The 20,142-nt window shown below is 36.3% G+C and overlaps 2 protein-coding genes across 2 annotated transcripts; both read left to right on the forward strand.

Annotated features, from left to right (window-relative positions):
* The first annotated feature begins 127 nt into the window (after positions 1-127).
* On the forward strand, positions 128-6,197 carry LOC140137283 (N-lysine methyltransferase SMYD2-like). Its single transcript, XM_072158927.1, has 5 exons — positions 128-319; positions 3,272-3,333; positions 3,942-4,085; positions 4,945-5,023; positions 5,989-6,197. Exons 1-5 carry the CDS (start codon positions 133-135, stop codon positions 6,195-6,197), a joined length of 681 nt encoding a protein of 226 aa, XP_072015028.1. The 5' UTR covers positions 128-132.
* A 3,685-nt stretch (positions 6,198-9,882) lies between these two features.
* Positions 9,883-18,538, forward strand: LOC140137284 (N-lysine methyltransferase SMYD2-like). Its single transcript, XM_072158929.1, has 8 exons — positions 9,883-10,085; positions 12,962-13,023; positions 13,473-13,586; positions 14,202-14,280; positions 15,115-15,298; positions 16,748-16,850; positions 17,409-17,516; positions 18,377-18,538. The coding sequence occupies exons 1-8, from the start codon at positions 9,899-9,901 to the stop codon at positions 18,536-18,538; spliced, it is 999 nt and encodes a 332-aa protein (XP_072015030.1). The 5' UTR covers positions 9,883-9,898.
* The last annotated feature ends 1,604 nt before the right edge of the window (positions 18,539-20,142 follow it).

Below are 20,142 nucleotides of genomic sequence, written 5' to 3' on the forward strand. Positions count from 1 at the left end.
TATAACTTGAATATAAATTTGAATGCTTTGTGTAATTTTTAATGTTTTCAATAGTTCTCTGAAATTTAACCATCACCTATTACAAAGTAGACCAGTCTATTTTTCCGATGGGGCATTGGCACACTATTCAACATGTTGAAGATCAGTGACAAAATCGAGGTCTTTTTACACGAAAAGCAACCAGATCTAGGTTCTCAACGTGGGGTTAGAGCAAAATATGACATCCCTGTTGGCGACTCGTTACTCAGAGAGCAACCAGTTGCGTGGATTTTGTCGGCCAGTGAAAGAGAAAGTTATTGTCACTACTGTTTTGTAGAATGTAAGCTTACTTCGAAGTTCTGTATTTCATGATTTGCAATTTATGTGACCCGTTCTGACAAAACCAGAAACAAGTCATATTTTTGACATATCATGGTTTGAATAAAAATATAAGCACTACTAGACAATAAGCTTTAAAATGATACCATAATTGTATTAATAGCCCGGGGGGGGGGGGGTATAAAACTCATTTATACCAAAGACAATACGTGATTGGAACTCTCTTCCACCTCACCTAATCAGCATCACAAAACCGGAACCCTTCAAAACAGCAGTAACAAAATATCTAAGCAACCAAGACTAAGCAAGAATTTCAAAAACCACAGCGCAGATCACACATCCTGGCCGTTTGTCTCCATCTTGGAGTGTTGGACAGTACCAAACTCAAGACTCAAGACAAGGCACTTCCATGACAGATATGCATCATGTGCCTCGGGATAGACCCCCTTTTTCAAACCGGCTTGTACCCATGACCCCCTTTTTGTGATATGGTCCTACCTATTACCCAATGACCCCCTTTAAAAAAATTCATGTACTCAATGACCCCTTTTTCTATTTGCTGCTCAATGACCCCCCTGAGCAGCAAATGACCCCCTTTTAATTACCAAATTTAGGTGGTATTTGTGTTCTCCTCCTGAAATAATGATATTTTTCACATTTCCAAGGTGGCCAAGTTGTTTTTGCGCAGTTTGGCACTTATTTATGTGTACTTAATGATACTCTTTTGGCAATCCTGTACTCAATGACTCCCATTTTACTTTTTGTTACCCCAATGACCATCCTTTTTTCAAAGTTTCTTACCGAATGACCCCATTTTTTCAGGTTGTGTACTGAATGACCCCATATTTTTGTAATTGAACATTTTGACCTGAATGCCCCCTACTTTGAACATGGCCGAGGCACATCCCTGCCATTTCAGATAGGGAGTGCCCCCCCCCCCCGGATTAATAGCATCAATAGTTAATAATACTTTTCAAGTTGTCAAGATGTGGATAATTTTGTATTTGATATTTTTGCCCATTGCATGCTATTCTGAAGACAGTCTGAAACGATACCAGCGAATTAAAGAATTCAAGAAAACCATAGCGCATTTGTATGATATTTTTAGCCTACATCTCATATCCTTCTATCGTTGAAACAAGAAAACATACCTCATCACGAATCCACTTACCTTGTCCGGGGACAATATCTCACACACCATGCAATTCCGAAAAATTAGCAGCCCTTTTTTTTTGGCCAAATATCAGCATACACGTTTTATTTGTTCATTTTATCTATTGTAATTGTGATGAATATTAGGACTTAGGGGTGGTGGTGCAATAATTATGTGTACCTCTGGGGTGGTGAATTGTAGGGGGGGGCAAATATTTTTGGCAGGCTAAAAAAAGGGGGAGGCAAGCATTTTTTGGCAGGTCGAAAGGGGGGGGCAAGCGATTTTTGGCAGTTCGAAAGGGGGGGGCAAGTGGTTTTTGGCACAGATATTTTGGGTACCGTTTCTAAATTACGCCCTAAAATGGTGTAGGAAAACATAGGAACACGTTCAAATATGCAAAATTTCCTGCTCACTGCGTTCGCATTATGACAATTTAAGGTTTTAAATTCGGGTTCCCAAAAATCTTAGTGTGTAAAGGGGGGGCAAAATGTTTTGGTACGTCGAAGGGGGAAGGTTTTTTGGCATGTCAAAAGGGGGAGATTTTGGGCACAGCCAAACCAAAGGGGTGGGGGCAAGCGATTTTTGGCAGACCACTTTGAGAATTCAATACCACGGGGTACGGTACACATAATTGTTTCACAACCCCTTAATTAGCCCTAGCTAGTTCTTCTCACCTCAAGTTCCAAGTTTGGTAGTGAAATGCTTGCACTATTCTTGAAATCAGAGGTTAATTTGTTGTATGCAGAAGTGGCACATTAATTTAATGCTTCTTCACATACACATGTTGATGTCACTACCAATCTTAGGTGAGATGACTGTGCACATCAGCATTATAAAATACTTACTGAATTTGACTTAAAGGGGCATTTCGTGATCCACAGCCTCATCCCCCACTTTTCAAAAAAAAGTTGAGATTTTTACACCACTGGATACCTCTGGCTACATAATGTTTATGTACCAAATATTTCTTGCAGATTAATTCGTTTAGCAAAAATATCGCCAAATTTGAATTTCGTTCTGGTGCACCAGAACGAAATTACAACACATTGTCTATGGAGCAGTGTATTCACATAATCATGCATAACTCGCAAACGCAAAATTGGAATCAACTGAAATTTTGGAAATAAGCTTTTTTCGTGGATATCTACTGAAAAATGTCATAAAAAGAGGATGCTAGGATCACGAAATCCTCCTTTAAGTACCGTATTAAATATAGATAATTGCAGTTACACTAGCCCCCCCCCCCCACTTACCTTGCCGGTACTGAACTCCTTCAAATATACATTCCGTCTATCAACCTGCATTTGGGATGTGATCAACCACATCTGTCACCAGAATCTTCCCTGCTCAAGGGGATCATGCCATCACAAATGCTGCCCCAATGATATGGAACACCTTACCAGTTGCTATAATTAGAAACTCTACAACAGTTGCTTCTTTCAAGAGGCAAACAAAAAATCATTTATTTGCATTTAATTCTTCCCTCATCATGTGTTTCATGCTGCGTTGTGTCCCGGGCTTTATGTGTTTGTTGTTGGAATGTTTATTTGTAATTTAAGATCTATTTTGATAAAGTGCTGACGCCGTGTTTGCACATGTTACAGCGTTATATAAATGTGTGCTTTGTTGTTGTTGTACTAGCATTACTTAGTGTAGTAAAAAAGATTCCTTATCAGACACAAGAGCTGCTTTTGTTTTTTAAAAATACAGACATGTTTCTGAGATGCGTACAAGCATGTTGTTCTGAAATAAGCAGTTTAATAGTGAGGCGTGTCTAAGCCATCATCTTCTTTCTTTCAGTGGATGATGTCATTCTGTGCTCAAGATGTAAATTTGCAAGATATTGTGGAGAGGAGTGCAAGGTAAGTTTGCAAAATAATTTTGACATGAATTTGTTGCTTGAAATAGATGTGTTTGGGTGAAGTCAGGACAGAAAACTTGGTTCTTTGTGGATTCAGTTCGCCCTCCATTGGGACAAATTGATCATTTGATTTTGAAGTACAAGGCTAATTCAGATCTTCAGACGTTTCCAAAATAAGTTTTCAATCATGTTTTTTTTTTTATAATTAGAGAGGGCGGCCTATCTGCTGTGTCATAGCATGACTTCAGTCAATATGAGACATTAAATATTAAATGCGAGGATCCAGAGGATACATGCCTGAGAAAATATATAATAATTAAAGAAATGGAGCTCAGACAAACTGGCATTATTGTTGTTTTTTTGTTAATCATTTTATGTGACATGAAAATAATACTTTTGTACAGTTTAAATTTTTGGCAAAAAACTATAGTGTCGATATAAAATTGAAAATTGAGAATTGATTTGCTGTTTGATAATCATAAGTTCCTTTCAATGTTTCTTGTCTCTGCTAAACAAATCCATTTGCTATTTTTCCTCTATCCAACTCTACGCCACTGTATAAATGTAATAAAAGCTGTATTAAAGTTCTGATGGTTGATTTTATTACAGAAATCGGATGAGACATTCCACAAGAATGAGTGCAAAGGACTTCAAGACTTATCACCTTTGGTGCCCTCAAGTTCTGTCAGATTATTAGCCAGGATGGCACAGTTGAGATGTGAGGTAATGAAAGATGGTCATTCAGAAAGTGAGGTAATTATAGATGGTCGGTCAGAAAGTGAGGTATAATTATAGATGGTCGGTCAGAAAGTGAGGTAATGATAGATGGTCGGTCAGAAAGTGAGATAATGATAGATGGTCAGTCAGAAAGTGAGGTAATGATAGATGGTCAGTCAGAAAGTGAGGTAATGATAGAGTCAGTCAGAGAGTGAGGTAATGATAGAGTCAGTCAGAGAGTGAGATAATGATGATGGTCAGTCAGAGAGTGAGGTAATGATAGATGGTCAGTCAGAAAGTGAGGTAATGATAGATGGTCAGTCAGAAAGTGAGATAATGATAGATGGTCAGTCAGAAAGTGAGATAATGATAGATGGTCAGTCAGAAAGTGAGGTAATGATGATGGTCAGTCAGAAAGTGAGGTAATGATGATGGTCAGTCAGAAAGTGAGATAATGATAGATGGTCAGTCAGAAAGTGAGATAATGATAGATGGTCAGTCAGAAAGTGAGATAATGATAGATGGTCAGTCAGAAAGTGAGGTAATGATGATGGTCAGTCAGAAAGTGAGATAATGATAGATGGTCATTCAGAATCTGAAAAGCTTTTGCAACCATTGTTACTTTAAAGACAGATGCAAATCAGAATTGTTCCAACCAAGACTATAGCATTGTCATTTTTATGAGACTATGCAACAGTATCATGTGTCCGATTGGAAAGTGGGATCAAAATATAAAACTATTGTGCAAGGAATGTATCTAAGAAGTTGTTGAAAGTAACAATTGATAAAGCAGTCTATAAAAGATCATGTTTTGATTATATTTACAATGTATGTGTATGCACATTGATGACATTGATATAGTAGTCATATGACTTGGTTCTGTTGTCCTTTTCAGGAAACTATTGTTACAAAAGCTGAAAACAAAACTGTAGAAACGGTTACCTTTCCATCAGAAGTCAGTGAATTACAGTCTAGTAAGTATTGAAGAATGCATATGACATTCCATTATTTTTTTCTTTGATATTGAGATCTGAAAAGCGGGATTTTGTGCAGTGATTCTGCACCTGAACATTTGAGCCAATTTGAATCAATCAGTTGAGTGTTTGATACACTATACACACAACAATTAATACAAATTATTCAGGCCAATACAGTCAGCACAAAAGAACATAAGCCTGGCCAACCCATAATATTAAATGAAATTTTATATCCCCCCATAGGCTGTAGTGATCTGAGACGAATATAACTAATTTGTCTCAGGTAGTGATGGTACATAGTAGAAATGTATAATGTTATTGAACAATAACATTATACATTTCTACTATGTACATGTAGTAGAAACATCAGTTTGATCAAGATCTTTAGCACTAGGAATGAAAGTTCAAGAATTTGATATGGTTTGAAGGATAATTGTGAGTCAGCAATTGAAAATAAAAAAAATTATGCTTAAAGTAAGATTAAGTATTCTGCATGAAAGAGTGCTTTCTGAGCGATTTTACACACCAGACTTCAACAGCGCCTTGAATAGCCGATCATCATCACTGAATGACACCGACACACGCAATGTCTATTCTTGTTTAGGGGCAAATTTCAAGCCAATTCCTCGCTCAGGTTGTTTTTTTAATGTAGGCCTATCGCCTTGTTTAGGGGAAATTTCAAACCAATTCCTCGCATATAGATTGTTTTTATTTGAGTAAAATCCTCGTTTAGGGATAGCTTGCCAAATTTTCTGCATCCTCGCTTAGGGCCATTTTTGAAAGTCATTTCACGTGGATGCTTACAACTTTTATACATGAGTGCCCCCCACCCCCCTCCCCAGATGCCTGTTGCTTGCTAATGTATTGCATAAAAATTGTTTGGCCCACTCTCTTTGATTCTTTGATTGTGTGTATGTGAATAGTTTGCACATGTGTTGTTTTCCTTTACTTTATTACTGCAGATACAAGTCATCTTGCTAAGCATCAGTTTTTGTCAGGACTAGAGACATTTCAGAGTTATCTGAGACAATCAAAAGTCCCTGATGATGTTGATGTTGCCATGGAGATATATGGTCAAATAGAATGCAATAGTTTTGATGTTCTAGATATGGAACAGAAGTCAATAGGAGCTGCCATATTTTTGAGGCAAGACGTATACTTGATTTCCTGAACCTACCCTTATGCTTAAAAAAAATTGTTTGGTTGGCGTAACATAAAAAAGAATTAGGGTAGGTCGGTAGGCATTTTTTGACACATGCTTTTTAAGCTGTAAATTGCGTATGATTAAGGCTTTGGAACTTTTTTTCTTCCTCTTTTTTTAATTTTTAATTTAAATTTATTTACTTTTTTGAAAAAAGATAAGAAAAAAAAAAGTCTAGGGTCGGGCCAATTTTTATCAAAATCAAACAATTTTTTAGACCTTATTGAGCTGTAGTCTGTGTTTTGATTCCTTAAAGCCATAATGTAACCAGGGTCTTAGCTTTTAGCTTTAGGATTTGAAAAGTGCCCATCATTTTCACGAAAACTGCCTGTCCAAAATTTGACCCTAAAGAACATAAACCAGACCTCTATCCCTTTTGGGTGTTCGGTCAGTTCAAATAACTATTGCTATATTGATTTATTTGTCTGGTCTTGTTTTGAGTTCAGAGAACTTATTCAAGCATTAATTTTAGAAGTTAGCATAATCATACAGGAATTAATTTACCCTGTCCCAGGAGCAAATTGCCTGTCCAAAATGGTGGGTGGACAGTGATTGTAACATTTCCATAAGAATTTTGATTTCTTTTTCACAAAATGTTAGTTTTTACTGTCAGATATATACCTTTTAATTTTGATTTTATGTAAGCAATTTAGATTCTACACTTCAGGTATTATTAGATGTAAGTTTCTGTAAGTGGGTTTGCAAAGATAAAACTATTTGGACATGACTCTGAAAATATATTTTGCTATGTTGTAGATGAATCCTGTAATATCAGACTGACAAAGTTAATAAGTATTAAAAGCACACTGCAACTAAACTGTCAGTAATGAAGAGTTCCAACATATTGTCATTTTGAAGTTTAAGTGCCACCTACCGTACTGACGCTAGTATAGACCTTTTTCCCTCTTTCCCATCATGCACTATTCCAGGGGGGTATGAGTGTCGCCAACTACATCATCTCCCCGGGGGAGTACAGAGTTAAGTTCATTACATTCTGAATACGGACATTTCGGCTGGTGCCTTCATCACAAAAAAGGAATCCCCGATAATCACGATACTGGCGCCGCGATCACTAATACCTTTCGGGGGCAAAAAACAACATTTTTATGCCTTATGGACAAAAAAGTTTCCTGCTATTGAAACCTATACTCTGGTTGCTCTACGAAAAAGGAATTACTATCAAAACCACTAATCCCACCAATTATCCCCTGCTGATGCCCTATTATATAGCTATCAACATGGTGTGAATTTTTCTGTGAAAAGTGTGCCAACAGATTCCATAATACCATTATTACATAACAATTTTCTATCTTTTGGCTTGTCTACTGTGGTTTATCATTGGGGTGGGCTTGTCCAGCTGGGAGTTAATTTGGCTAAAGGGGGTAATTATAGTAATTGGTCCTGGATAAACATCCCTTTTTCATAGAGCAAGAGGACTATAACTTTGTATACATTTTATAGACCTAATGGTAATAAACTAATGACGGGACACGCCGTGATATTTTGTTGGCGTCCGTTTCACTTTTTTTTCGGAGATGAAAATAAAATGTAAACACAATCTCTTACACAGATGTTCTGCATCGCTCCGTAACTGCATCACTCGTGTATTCAATAATTGCATAATTAGTAACATTGATGGCCTTTACGATAATCCGCATATATGGAATCAGTATGCCCATATTAAGACAAAATAATTGCAAAGGTATGGCAAAGACCATCGGATGCACACGATCTATGAGGTTGATGAACTACGTCATACCCCCCTGGAATAGTGCATTGTGGGATAGAGGGAAAAAGGTCTATAGTCCCACCTTTGAGTAAAGTCCCACCCCCAAATTTTCGAAAAATTTCAGAAATTAAAAAAAGTTATTTATTTTTTCGGCTTTGGAGTTTCCCAGGACCTAGACCTAAATGCTAGGATCATTCATGGTTGACCTTAAAAAAAAAAAAAAAAAAAATTTCAAGATATATTTGTATTTTTAATATGAAAATTGATAACTTGTATTCATGTCATACTCTATTAATGATTTCAAAATGCATTTTTTTTTTTTTAGGTCAACCATGAATGATCCTAGCATTTAGGTCTAGGTCCAGGACAGTGCTACTAAAACGAAATTTTTTTAATTTTTTTTTTAATTCGAGTATAGTCCCACCCCCAATTTTGAAACATTTTCACCCAAAAACGGGGTGGGACTATACTCGCGTCAGTACGGTATATTTTTCTTTGATTATAGATCGAGTTATTAAGAGGTCATACACGTTGGTCGTTTATGTCATAAGACGTTTGCATTGCATTGTTAGGCCTTGTTAATTGATGGAATGAGCTCCCTCCATCGGTGGTAAATTGCAATAGCCTTGAGACTTGAGAGTTTTAAGTCAGCAGTTAAAGACCACTACCAAACCAAAAGTAAAAATTAAAATTTAATGCAAGCATCATTCAGAGGTTTACACACAGTTAGTTATACAGATGAGATGAGATGAATTGAAAACATTCAAATTAAACCCCTAAAAAGTATGACATGTAGATTTAATGATACATTACTTTAAAATGAAAATTTGACCAGAGATGGTCATGATGTAGATCTGCGGAACTCAGTCGTCAATGATAGGTCATTTATCTATTGGTCATATATGACTAATTTGACTATCATTTGAAGACTGAGTTCTTAGGATACATCTTCCAAGGTGAGTTTCAGACAATAGCTCGGGATTTTTGTGGCAGAGGTTATCTTTTGAATTCTTTCATGACCACTGAAGCATAGTCACGCCTGTGAAGGCCACTCGGTGTGAATTGAAAGACCATGTCACTTGCCACAAAAGAATGTCAAAGGTCATAAAACACCAATTTGGTGTCTTTCAGCTCCTCGGAATATGATGCTTAAGGTCTATGACTGGTCATGATGATGATGCATTGATGGGACTTTTTATAATTTTTTATTTTAATATTTTAATTGAACATGCATGTCTATAAATATTGATGTAACTTTATTTTGACTAGATTAGCAGCTTTACTCAGGTTCATCTTTGGTTTTTATTGAGAGGGTCCTTGTTTACACCTATAAGGACAAAGATAGCCAACTTACTTTTCAGTAAGACAGTGATCACAGTGTGTTGTTGACTAATATTTGAAATCGATCCGCCGTGGTACAAAATGTAAGAGAAAGGTTTATCACGTAAAAGCAGCTCCCCTGGCTTCACATCTCGCTTTGTTCGAATACCTCGCCCGTGGGTTGCACTAGCAAATATATCTATTATCGAGTCAGACATTCTCCTAGCTCGTTTGAAGTTAATTTTGGTGTGAAAACCACGAGAAAGCTGGACAACGTCACTTGTGGTTGCAGAATTTGACACACAGGAACGGGAAATCCCCTCACTGCGAAATTCGTTTGTTTTTGTTTTCGCCAGTAAGGGATTTCCTATTTTTGGTTGAGTCCACTTTGTCAAGAGATGATAGGGTGATATAAGTGATTACTATTTGTAATGTTTTGTTTTATATGCAGCGATAAAAATACAATTTCTTCAAATAACTTTATAAAACATATGTTTTGAATATAAATTTGAATGCTTTGTGTAATTTTTAATGTTTTCAATAGTTCTCTTAAATTTAACCATCACCTATTACAAAGTAGACCAGTCTATTTTTCCGATGGGGCACTGGCACACGATTCAACATGTTGAAGATCAGTGACAAAATCGAGGTCTTTTTACACGAAAAGCAACCAGATTTAGGTTCTCAACGTGGGGTTAGAGCAAAATATGACATCCCTGTTGGCGACTCGTTACTCAGAGAGCAACCAGTTGCGTGGATTTTGTCGGCCAGTGAAAGAGAAAGTTATTGTCACTACTGTTTTGTAGAATGTAAGCTTTATACTTCTATCAATTTCATGATTTGCAATTTATGTGACGGTTTGTGACCCGTTCTGACAAAACCAGAAACAAGTCATATTTTTGACATATCATGGTTTGAATAAAAATATAAGCACTACGAGACAATAAGCTTTAAAATGATACCATAATTGTATTAATAGCCCGGGGGGCACTTCCATGACACTCGATATGCATCATGTGCCTCGGGATAGACCTAGTTCACCACGTAAACTTATGGCTCAAAATTCGGACCGCTCGCCAATAAGTTTACTGCTTTCTATGTTTTGAAATTTGTTGACGTTTTAACGATCCCCGATTTCCGCCGCTTATTTTAGACGTGTCACGTCACATGCATGACGCTGGTGGGTACCAACCAAACTTCAGAAAAAAAAAACCTCGATCGCCGATAACGATGTGATATGGGAGTTACATAGGATTACACAGAGATATTTCTTGCCAAAATTTGACCATTTCTAGGCAAGTTGGCCCTACTTTGTCTAAGTTATATGAAAAAGGACAGTCTTAAGTAAGTATAAGTGCAACGCTTTTGATGTTTTGATGTTTTGGGAGACTGGGAGAAAAAAAAAAAAAAAAATGATGGAGCCTATTCTTGACTGTGTAATATTCCTTCAACCAGTTGCTGTGCGGTAACAGTCTTATACGATGGACAGATAGTATCAGTTTGTGAATGAGGACATCGTATAAGTTCCTTGTACTAGGGATAGACCCCCTTTTTCAAACCGGCTTGTAGTACCCATGACCCCCCTTTTTTGTGATATGGTCCTACCTATTACCCAATGACCCCCTTTAAAAAAAATTCATGTACTCAATGACCCCCTTTTTCTATTTCCTGCTATACCCAATGACCCCCCTTTTAATTACCAAATTTAGGTGGTATTTGTGTTCTCCTCCTGAAATAATGATATTTTTCACATTTCCAAATTGGCCAAGTTGTTTTTGCGCAGTTTGGCACTTATTTATGTGTACGGTACTTAATGATACTCTTTTGGCAATCCTGTACTCAATGACTCCCATTTTACTTTCAGGTTGTGTACTGAATGACCCCATATTTTTGTAATTGAACATTTGACCTGATGAATGCCCCCTACTTTGAACATGGCGAGGCACATCCCTGCCATTTCAGATAGGGAGTGCCCCCCCCCCGATTAATAGCATCAAAAGTTAATATTACTTTTCAAGTAGTCAAGATGTGGATAATAATTTGTATTTGATATTTTTGCCCATGCATGCTATTCTGAAGACAGTCTGAAACGATACCAGCGAATTAAAGAATTCAAGAAAACCACAGCGCATGTGTATGATATTTTTAGCCTACATCTCATATCCTTCTATCGTTGAAACAAGAAAACGTACCTCATCACGAATCCACTTACCTTGTCCGGGGACAATATCTCACACACCATGCAATTCCGAAAAATTAGCAGCCCTTTTTTTTGGGCCAAATATCAGCATTTTATACACGTTTTATTTGTTCATTTTATCTATTGTAATTGTGATGAATATTAGGACTTAGGGGTGGTGGTGCAATAATTATGTGTACCTCTGGGGTGGTGCATTGTAGGGGGGGCAAATATTTTTGGCAGGCTAAAAAAAGGGGGAGGCAAGCATTTTTTTGGCAGGTCGAAGGGGGGGGGTCAAGCAATTTTTGGCAGTTCGAAAGGAGGGGGGAAAGTGGTTTTTGGCACAGATATTTTGGGTACCGTTTCTAAATCACGCCCTAAAATGGTGTAGGAAAACATAGGAACATGTTCAAATATGCAAAATTTCCTGCTCACTGCGCTCGCATTATGACAATTTAAGGTTTTAAATTCGGGTTCCCCAAAATCTTAGTGTGTAAAGGGGGGAGGGGCAAAGATTTTTTGGCACATCGAAAGGGGGGGGGCAAAGGTTTTTTGGCATGTCAAAAGGGGAAGATTTTTGGCACAGCCAAACCAAAGGGGGTGGGGGCAAGCGATTTTGGGCAGACCACTTTGAGAATTCAATACCACGAGGTACACATAATTGTTTCACAACCCCTTAATTAGCCCTAGCTAGTTCTTCTCACCTCAAGTTGCAAGTTTGGTAGTGAAATGCTTGCACTATTCTTGAAATCAGAGATTAATTTGTTGTATGCAGAAGTGGCACATTAATTTAATGCTTCTTCACATACACATGTTGATATGTCACTACCAATCTTAGGTGAGATGGCTGTGCACATCAGCATTATAAAATACTTACTGAATTTGACTTCAGTATTAAATATAGATAATTGCAGTTACACTAGCCCCCCCCCCCACTTACCTTGCCGGTACTGAACTCCTTCAAATATACATTCCGTCTATCAACCTGCATTTGGGATGTGATCAACCACATCTGTCACCAGAACCTTCCCTGCTCAAAGGGATCATGCCATCACAAATGCTGCCCCAATGATATGGAACACCTTACCAGTTGCTACAATTAGAAACTCTACAACAGTTGCTTCTTTCAAGAGGCAAACAAAAAATCATTTATTTGCATTTAATTCTTCCCTCATCATGTGTTTCATGCTGCGTTGTGTCCCGGGCTTTATGTGTTTGTTGTTGGAATGTTTATTTGTAATTTAAGATCTATTTTGATAAAGCGCTGACGCCGTGTTTCCTCATGTTACGGCGTTATATAAATGTTACGGCGTTATATAAATGCGTGCTTTGTTGCTGTTGTACTAGCATTACTTAGTGTAGTAAAAAAGATTCCTTACCAGACACAAGAGCTGCTTTTGTTTTAAAAATACAGACATGTTTCTGAGATGTGTACAAGCATATGTGGTACCGAAATAAGCAGTTTAGTAGTGAGGCCTGACTAAGCCATCATCTTCTTTCTTTCAGTGGATGATGTCATTCTGTGCTCAAGATGTAAATTTGCAAGATATTGTGGAGAGGAGTGCAAAGTAAGATTGCTAAATAATTTTGGCATGAATGTGTTGCTGGAAATAGATGTGTTTTGGTCAAGTCAGGACAGAAAGCTTGGTTGTTTGTGGATCCTTTTTGCCTTCCAGTGGGATAAATTGACATTTGAATGACACTTAGGCAAAACATTGTTTGATCTTCATATATTTCCAAAATTAAGTGAAAATTTATTTTTTCTCCCTTTTTTTTTGTTAATTATTTTCTGTTAAATGAAAATTAATACAGTTTAAATTTGTTTGACATGAAAATAGTGTCAATATGTAATTGAGCGTTGAGACTTTTTGCTGGTCGATAATCATTACTTATTTTACTGTTTCTTGTCTCTGCTAAACAAATCATTTTGCTATTTTGCTCTATCCAACTCAGTTGATGACATATAATAAAAGGTGGGTGTATTAATGTATAGTTCTGACGGTTGATTTTATTACAGAAATTGGATGAGACATTCCACAAGAATGAGTGCAAAGGACTTCAAGATTTATCACCTCTGGTACCCTCAAGTTCTGTCAGATTATTAGCCAGGATGGCACAGTTGAGATGTGAGGTAATAAGAGATGGTCATTCAGAAAGTGAGATAATGATAGATGGTCAGTCAGAAAGCGAGGTAATGATAGATGGTCAGTCAGAAAGTGAGATAATGATAGATGGTCAGTCAGAAAGCGAGGTAATGATAGATGGTCAGTCAGAAAGTGAGGTAATGATAGATGGTCAGTCAGAAAGCGAGGTAATGATAGATGGTCAGTCAGAAAGTGAGGTAATGATAGATGGTCAGTCAGAAAGTGAGATAATGATAGATGGTCAGTCAGAAAGCGAGGTAATGATAGATGGTCAGTCAGAAAGTGAGGTAATGATAGATGGTCAGTCAGAATCAGAAAAGCTTTTGCAACCATTGTTACTTTAAAGACAGATGCAAATCAGAATTGTTACAACCAAGACTATAGCACTGTCATTTTTTATGAGAATATGCAACAGTATCATGTGTCCGATTGGAAAGGGGGATCAAAATATAAAACTAATGTGCAAGGAATGTATCTAAGAACGTTGAAAGTAAAGCAGGTAAAACATGTAAAAGATCATGTTTTGATTATATTTATGTGTGTATGTACATTGATGACATTGATATAGTAGTCATATGACTTGGTTCTGTTATCCTTTTCAGGAAACTATTGTTACAAAAGCTGAAAACAAAACTGTAGAAACAGTTGCTTTTCCATCAAAAGTCAGCGAATTACAGTCTAGTAAGTATGGAAGAATGCATATGACATTCAATTATTTTTTTCTTTGATATTGAGATCTGAAAAGCGGGATTTTGTGCAGTGATTCTGCACCTGATCATTTGATCCAATTTGACCTATAATCTGTTGAGTGTTGATACACTGCTCTGAATGAGCTTTTCTTTGAGATCAAATCATTTTAAACAAAATGTTCCACTTATGTACATGTATGTATTGCCACTTCTTTTTGCTATATAATTAATCTTTTATGGGCAAACTTTGTACAACAATAATACAAATTATTCAGACCAATACAGTCAGCACAAAAGAAGATAAGCCTGGCCAACCCATAATATTAAATGAAATTTTTATATCCCCGCCCAAAGGCTGTAGTGATCTGAGAATCGTCTCAGGTAGTGATGGTATTCAATAATATTATACATTTCTACTATGTAGTAGAAACTTCAGTTTGATCACAATCTTTAGCGCTAGGAATGAAAGTTCAAGAATTTGACATAGTTTGAAGGATATGTGAATGTGAGTCAGCAATTGATAAAGAAAGTTAATCAATCTATGATTAGAGTAAGATTATATTGAATATGATTTAGATCTAATTAGACTTAAATTGATAGCATTGTCTCAGAATTTCCATTAAAAAATGTGCCTCTTGCGAAGCAACTTTCAAAGTTAGGTTCAAAGTTGTTTGAAGCCGGTTGCTAAATTTGCATAAAAATTGTTTGGCCCACTCTCTTTGTTTCTTTGATTGTATGTATATGAATAGTTTGCACATGTGTGTGACATTATTTTGATGATTTAGACTTGATTCTTATTTTATTTTATTTTACTTTATTACTGCAGATACAAGTCATCTTGCTAAGCATCAGTTTTTGTCAGGACTAGAGACATTTCAGAGTTATCTGAGACAATCGAAAGTCCCTGATGATGTTGATGTTGCCATGGAGATATATGGTCAAATAGAATGCAATAGTTTTGATGTACTAGATATGGAGCAGAAGTCAATAGGAGCTGCCATATTTTTAAAGTAAGACATACTTGATTTCCTGAACCTACCCTTATGCCTAAAAAAACAATAGTTAGCTGCTCTACTTTGCATAATTAATTTTTCTATTTAAAAGCTGACAGGGTAGTATTTGCACTTATTGAGAACATTTCATTATAGTTTCCGCTGAATGTTATATGCTATAATAATGCGCATAATTATGCCCCCATCATCATGATTAATGTTTACATGATAGGTCTACGTCTGTTTTACATGTCAATGTCGTTCCGCGGTTATTCGTTAAAACAAAAATAATTGCACCTAGGCCTAGATAAAAACATTTCTTCTTTATCGATGAATGAAGAAATGAAAAAAATTATCGAAGAAATGAAAAAAAAACAAAAAAAAAAACAATCTTATTAGAGATGTGACGGCCATACTATGAATTCAAAAGTTCAAAACATTACATGATGTTCCGAAAGTCATAACAGAAGAAGATCAAAAGAAGGTTGATTAATACGGTTGTGGTTATGCCAATAATGGCCCAGAACATCTTAAGATCTACGCATGACGACATCATGAACTTTTTTGTCATTGCATGCTGTAGGCCTATTTAACTATTCTACTGCTAGCAACATTTGGCATTTATTGAACATTGACTTCAACGTGTACAGCTGTATACCACCACACCATGTTCAACCAAGTTAGCAGATAAAGGGCAACCAGTTATTGACTTTTCTCCTGGTAAATTGGTCAATAAGCAAACATTCTTGGTCTGAGCAATCCGACAGCCTCCCCTCATGTTGACATAAATTAATTGACTGTAGTATCATTAACATATTCTATACGCTATAGCAGAACAACAAGCACATACAGGCAAGTATTTTACCAGAATCAATAAAACTATAATGAGGCTATTAATGTAGCCCAACTGTACGTACAATCTGGCAATACCGCTAAATCTTAAAGAAATGAAAAATATCTGTTGCAATTTTCGGATTTGCATAAAAGTAATTCTAGTTAAAACAATTATTTCTTTTAATACAAACACATTCCTTGGTAAGACAACTTTATAGCGCTGGTTGAATATCAACATGAAGTAGTAATGACAAATTTAAATGTAGGCCTACACTATCGCCTCTGTAGTTTCCTGATTACATAGACAGCACGATTATTTTATTTTTATTCTGCAACGCTGTGAGGAAATAAGTAAGCCAAAACCCATCATAATAAGGACGAAAAATGCTTCGCATTTTCGCCCAAAAGTAGAATATGAGAAATATTGCAAGGAACTCTGCAAGTGAAGTTTTATGCAAGCAATTGGATTCTACACTTGAGTTATTATTAGTGCAAGTTTCTGTAAGTGGGTTTCCAAAGTTAAAACTCTATTTGGACATGACTCTGAAAACATATTTTGCTATGTTGTAGATGACTCCTGTAATATCAGACTGACAAAGTTAACATTTCTTCTGTTTGTATTGCTCATTGTAGGGCTTCTATGTTTAACCATAGCTGTGAAGCAAACTGTATAGCTGTGTTTGATGGCAATGTTGTAGAAATCAGAAGCATAATGGAAATCAAGGCTGGTCAAGAGGTAATTATTTGAATGTGAATTTTTTCAAAAAAATTTACAATAAATTTAGTTTTTGTCCCGTTGTAAGAGATTATGTAATCACTTTTCCGTATGGCTGTCACAACTACACTTGTATTATCAATATGCTAAAGGTTTATGAATCAATGTTAATATGATCAAAACAAAACAATCTGTTTCATTTCATGCATCTCAAATTTTGTTCTCTGCAGCTGTTTGTAATATTAGACTTTGCTATATAGTCCGTCAACTCATAAGTACAAAAGTAAATCTGTGGCACGGTGGTCGATGCTTTGCGTCCACACGCACTGTGTGTTAAAAATGTGACGCATAAAGAACGTGGTGTGCTGGGCAAGTAAAAGTCGTGCAGCAGTTGGCGAGCCAAAGAAGGATTTACACACGCATTGCATTGAAATAATTACCTCCAGTTTCCGAGGTCTATTTAATTTGTACTTCCGAGTTGTTAGACTATAGTTGTTTTTTCTTGTTTTCTACAGATAGTCTCTTACATGTTGGTAATATTAGATTTTAGTAAATGTTTTTTCTTGCTTTTACATGTAGTGTGTGATTTCATATTGTGAATTGCTAGCACCCACTCATGAGAGACAGAAGAAATTAATGGACCAATTTCACTTCACATGTATTTGCCATAGATGTCAGGAACATCAGGTTTGTTGCAAATCAACAAAATGTATGTCATAAGCATAGCAATGTGACCCATCAATCAAAACAAGACTGCTGTCTTCAAAATGAAGGTTTATGCTGGTTTTGAACTTTATGCCACTTGCCGCTGAGCGGCATGACACTTCATCATGCTGCTTGTACTTTTCTGCAAGTGGAGCGGCATACCACTGAGCAGCAGCTATGAAAGCCAATGTTGTCACTCAGCACCTCCAAAATTGTTTCTTGTTCTCATACAAGTTGACTTGAAATCAACTCCTAGAGATCTGCTGCTTTAAACAAAGCAGTGGAGTGATTGATATATCGGCTTGCTGCTGGTCACCGCTAGCATTTCTGGTATGACTGTGTAGTGAAGCAAAAATCTTCGTCAGAGCGGCAGGAAAGTATGAAACAAGCATTAGATTTCTTCACCAAGATATATAAAGACCTGTTTTGAGCTTTAAAATGATGTCTGACACAATGATGGAGATGCACAAATTTGATTTTATATGGTAAATAAGAGAAGCGGATCCAGTGGGGGTACACCCCCTCTTCTAAAATAAATTGGGAGAAATAATTTGTTGGCAATATTTTTGGTGATTTTGACTCTGACGGGGTACCAACTTTCATTATGGAAAAAAATTTGGTGAAATAAGCAAGCCGAGAATATTTCATATTGGGTCCCCCATTTTAAAACCTGGATCCACAAATGTTTTTCTGACTTGGCATCAGAATTCCACAGGCTTTTCCAGCCACCAAGGAAATGCCTTTGTGAACCAATGGATTTTCCTGTATGATCACTTTAACTTGACAACTGTGTGTATACCATATTTTTATTATGTTTACATTTTTGGTTTTTTTTCATTTAGAAAATGGAATCGGGAAAGGAAGTTAAAGATGCCAAACCAAGTGACCAAACCAAGCAGCAAAGTGAACAAGATTTAGAAAAGCAAAGCTTAGATATGCTAAAGGAGGTGGAAGAACTTAGCAATAATGGAAATATCCTTTGTTTTTATTTAAAGAATAAATGATAGGAATTTTTTGTTTTTATTTATACTGTACCATGATAGATGACAGGTAGCACCAAATTTTTGTGTAGTGAATGCCGGTGCACATTCTAAGTCGGTTAAATATTATATCAATAACTATAAACTATTCAATTGTTCTAAAATGAACGAAACTTCTTTACGAACAAAACTTCTTTACAAATCTTCAGTTGTGCATACTGCAAGTGTGTGTGAGTATTACGCACTAGGTCTATACATACAACACACAACATACTCGCAACTCTTCACATGTGTTTCACATTTTCAATACTTGTGATTACGTAGGGTCATCTACCGCCTGATAGATGACGCCCGAAATCATGCAGTTGTCCAATCAGATTTTGTATCTACAAACTAGGCCACTCCCACTGAATAAGAATATATGGTTGTGATCACCACAAACTGCCCAATAGCAACCACCTATAAACTGTCCTTTTGTATTATATCATACCTGGTTATTACTATTTTTTTTAATTTGTAAAGCGGTTACTACTCATGCTCAGTGAATTGTGTAATGTGTAACACAGGATCACAGGTAATAAATAAGGATGGTCTAGCTCTCATGTATAAGATCACCAACAACATGATCGACAGTCGACACCCCCAGTGACCGATACCTAAAACCAGCAAGTTGATGCTCTTGTCATAGAAATGAACAATTCTCAATGCCCTCCAGGACCATGAGGACATCCACAGATATTCCTATTTCCCAAGAACTGTAGTGCAGTTGCATGCCCTTGAGAATACTGTTGTTAAGGGGCACACCATTTCCAGGCATGGGAGTTTTTTGAAAAAAAAAAAACTTTGCCCACTAATCCAATAAAAAAAAACCACATTTGCCCATTAGTGGATGAAAAATTACCTCACTGATGAGTAAAATAAAAAAACAACAGCTTTTGCCCCACCCAACTCTGTATAAAGGTATACATTAAAATTGAAAAAAAAAGTCTGCGAATGCAGTGAAAAAAAGGTTTTTGCCACCTTTGGCTGCAAAGAAAATTCCGCCCGACCCAAATTTTAATACCCCCCCTGCCCCGAGAATCTAATGGTGCATCCCTAATACAACATCATTGAACACTTTTAAGCAACAACTTTATCAGTAAACCTCAATGTTTAATTGTGAAATTTATATATTCCTGAGTCTTTGTGGCAAATTGAACCACTTAATGTGACAGAACTACTGATAGGCTATGTATAGAAATGAGGCTTACATTATATATTTCGGGTATATTTCAGGTATATTTATTGAATGTCATAGCAGTATTAAAACACTGAATTGCGACACAATTTACAATTTATATACATCAAAATTTACACATTAATTAATACAACATAAAAATGTATATATCTATGTACAATTTCAAAGTAATATATTACTACATCAAAAAACATATTTAAAAGAAAAAGGGATTATAAAAACACATTTTAAATCAAATTCATAAAAAGACAAAGAGGAAAGAGTAGTGCACTGGTAGGGAGCTCAATTATTGCACAAAAAAACAAACTTTTATATTGATTGAACATTATTCTAATGGGCACCTGCCAAGTTACTGGTATCAAAGAACTAATTTGCTTGGTTACAAGTAGGG

The sequence above is a fragment of the Amphiura filiformis genome, chromosome 17 (genome assembly GCF_039555335.1).
Source record: "Amphiura filiformis chromosome 17, Afil_fr2py, whole genome shotgun sequence".
Taxonomy (NCBI): Eukaryota; Metazoa; Echinodermata; class Ophiuroidea; order Amphilepidida; family Amphiuridae; genus Amphiura; species Amphiura filiformis.

Excerpts from the sequence above, each read along its gene's own strand:
- LOC140137283 (XM_072158927.1), top strand. The coding sequence starts at position 133 with ATGTTGAAGATCAGTGACAAAATCGAGGTCTTTTTACACGAAAAGCAA. Across the intron at positions 320-3,271 it reads TCACTACTGTTTTGTAGAAT|TGGATGATGTCATTCTGTGC; the intron begins GTAAGCTTACTT and ends TCTTTCTTTCAG. Across the intron at positions 3,334-3,941 it reads ATTGTGGAGAGGAGTGCAAG|AAATCGGATGAGACATTCCA; the intron begins GTAAGTTTGCAA and ends ATTTTATTACAG.
- LOC140137284 (XM_072158929.1), top strand. The coding sequence starts at position 9,899 with ATGTTGAAGATCAGTGACAAAATCGAGGTCTTTTTACACGAAAAGCAA. Across the intron at positions 15,299-16,747 it reads GGAGCTGCCATATTTTTAAA|GGCTTCTATGTTTAACCATA; the intron begins GTAAGACATACT and ends TGCTCATTGTAG. Across the intron at positions 16,851-17,408 it reads AAATCAAGGCTGGTCAAGAG|TGTGTGATTTCATATTGTGA; the intron begins GTAATTATTTGA and ends TTTTACATGTAG.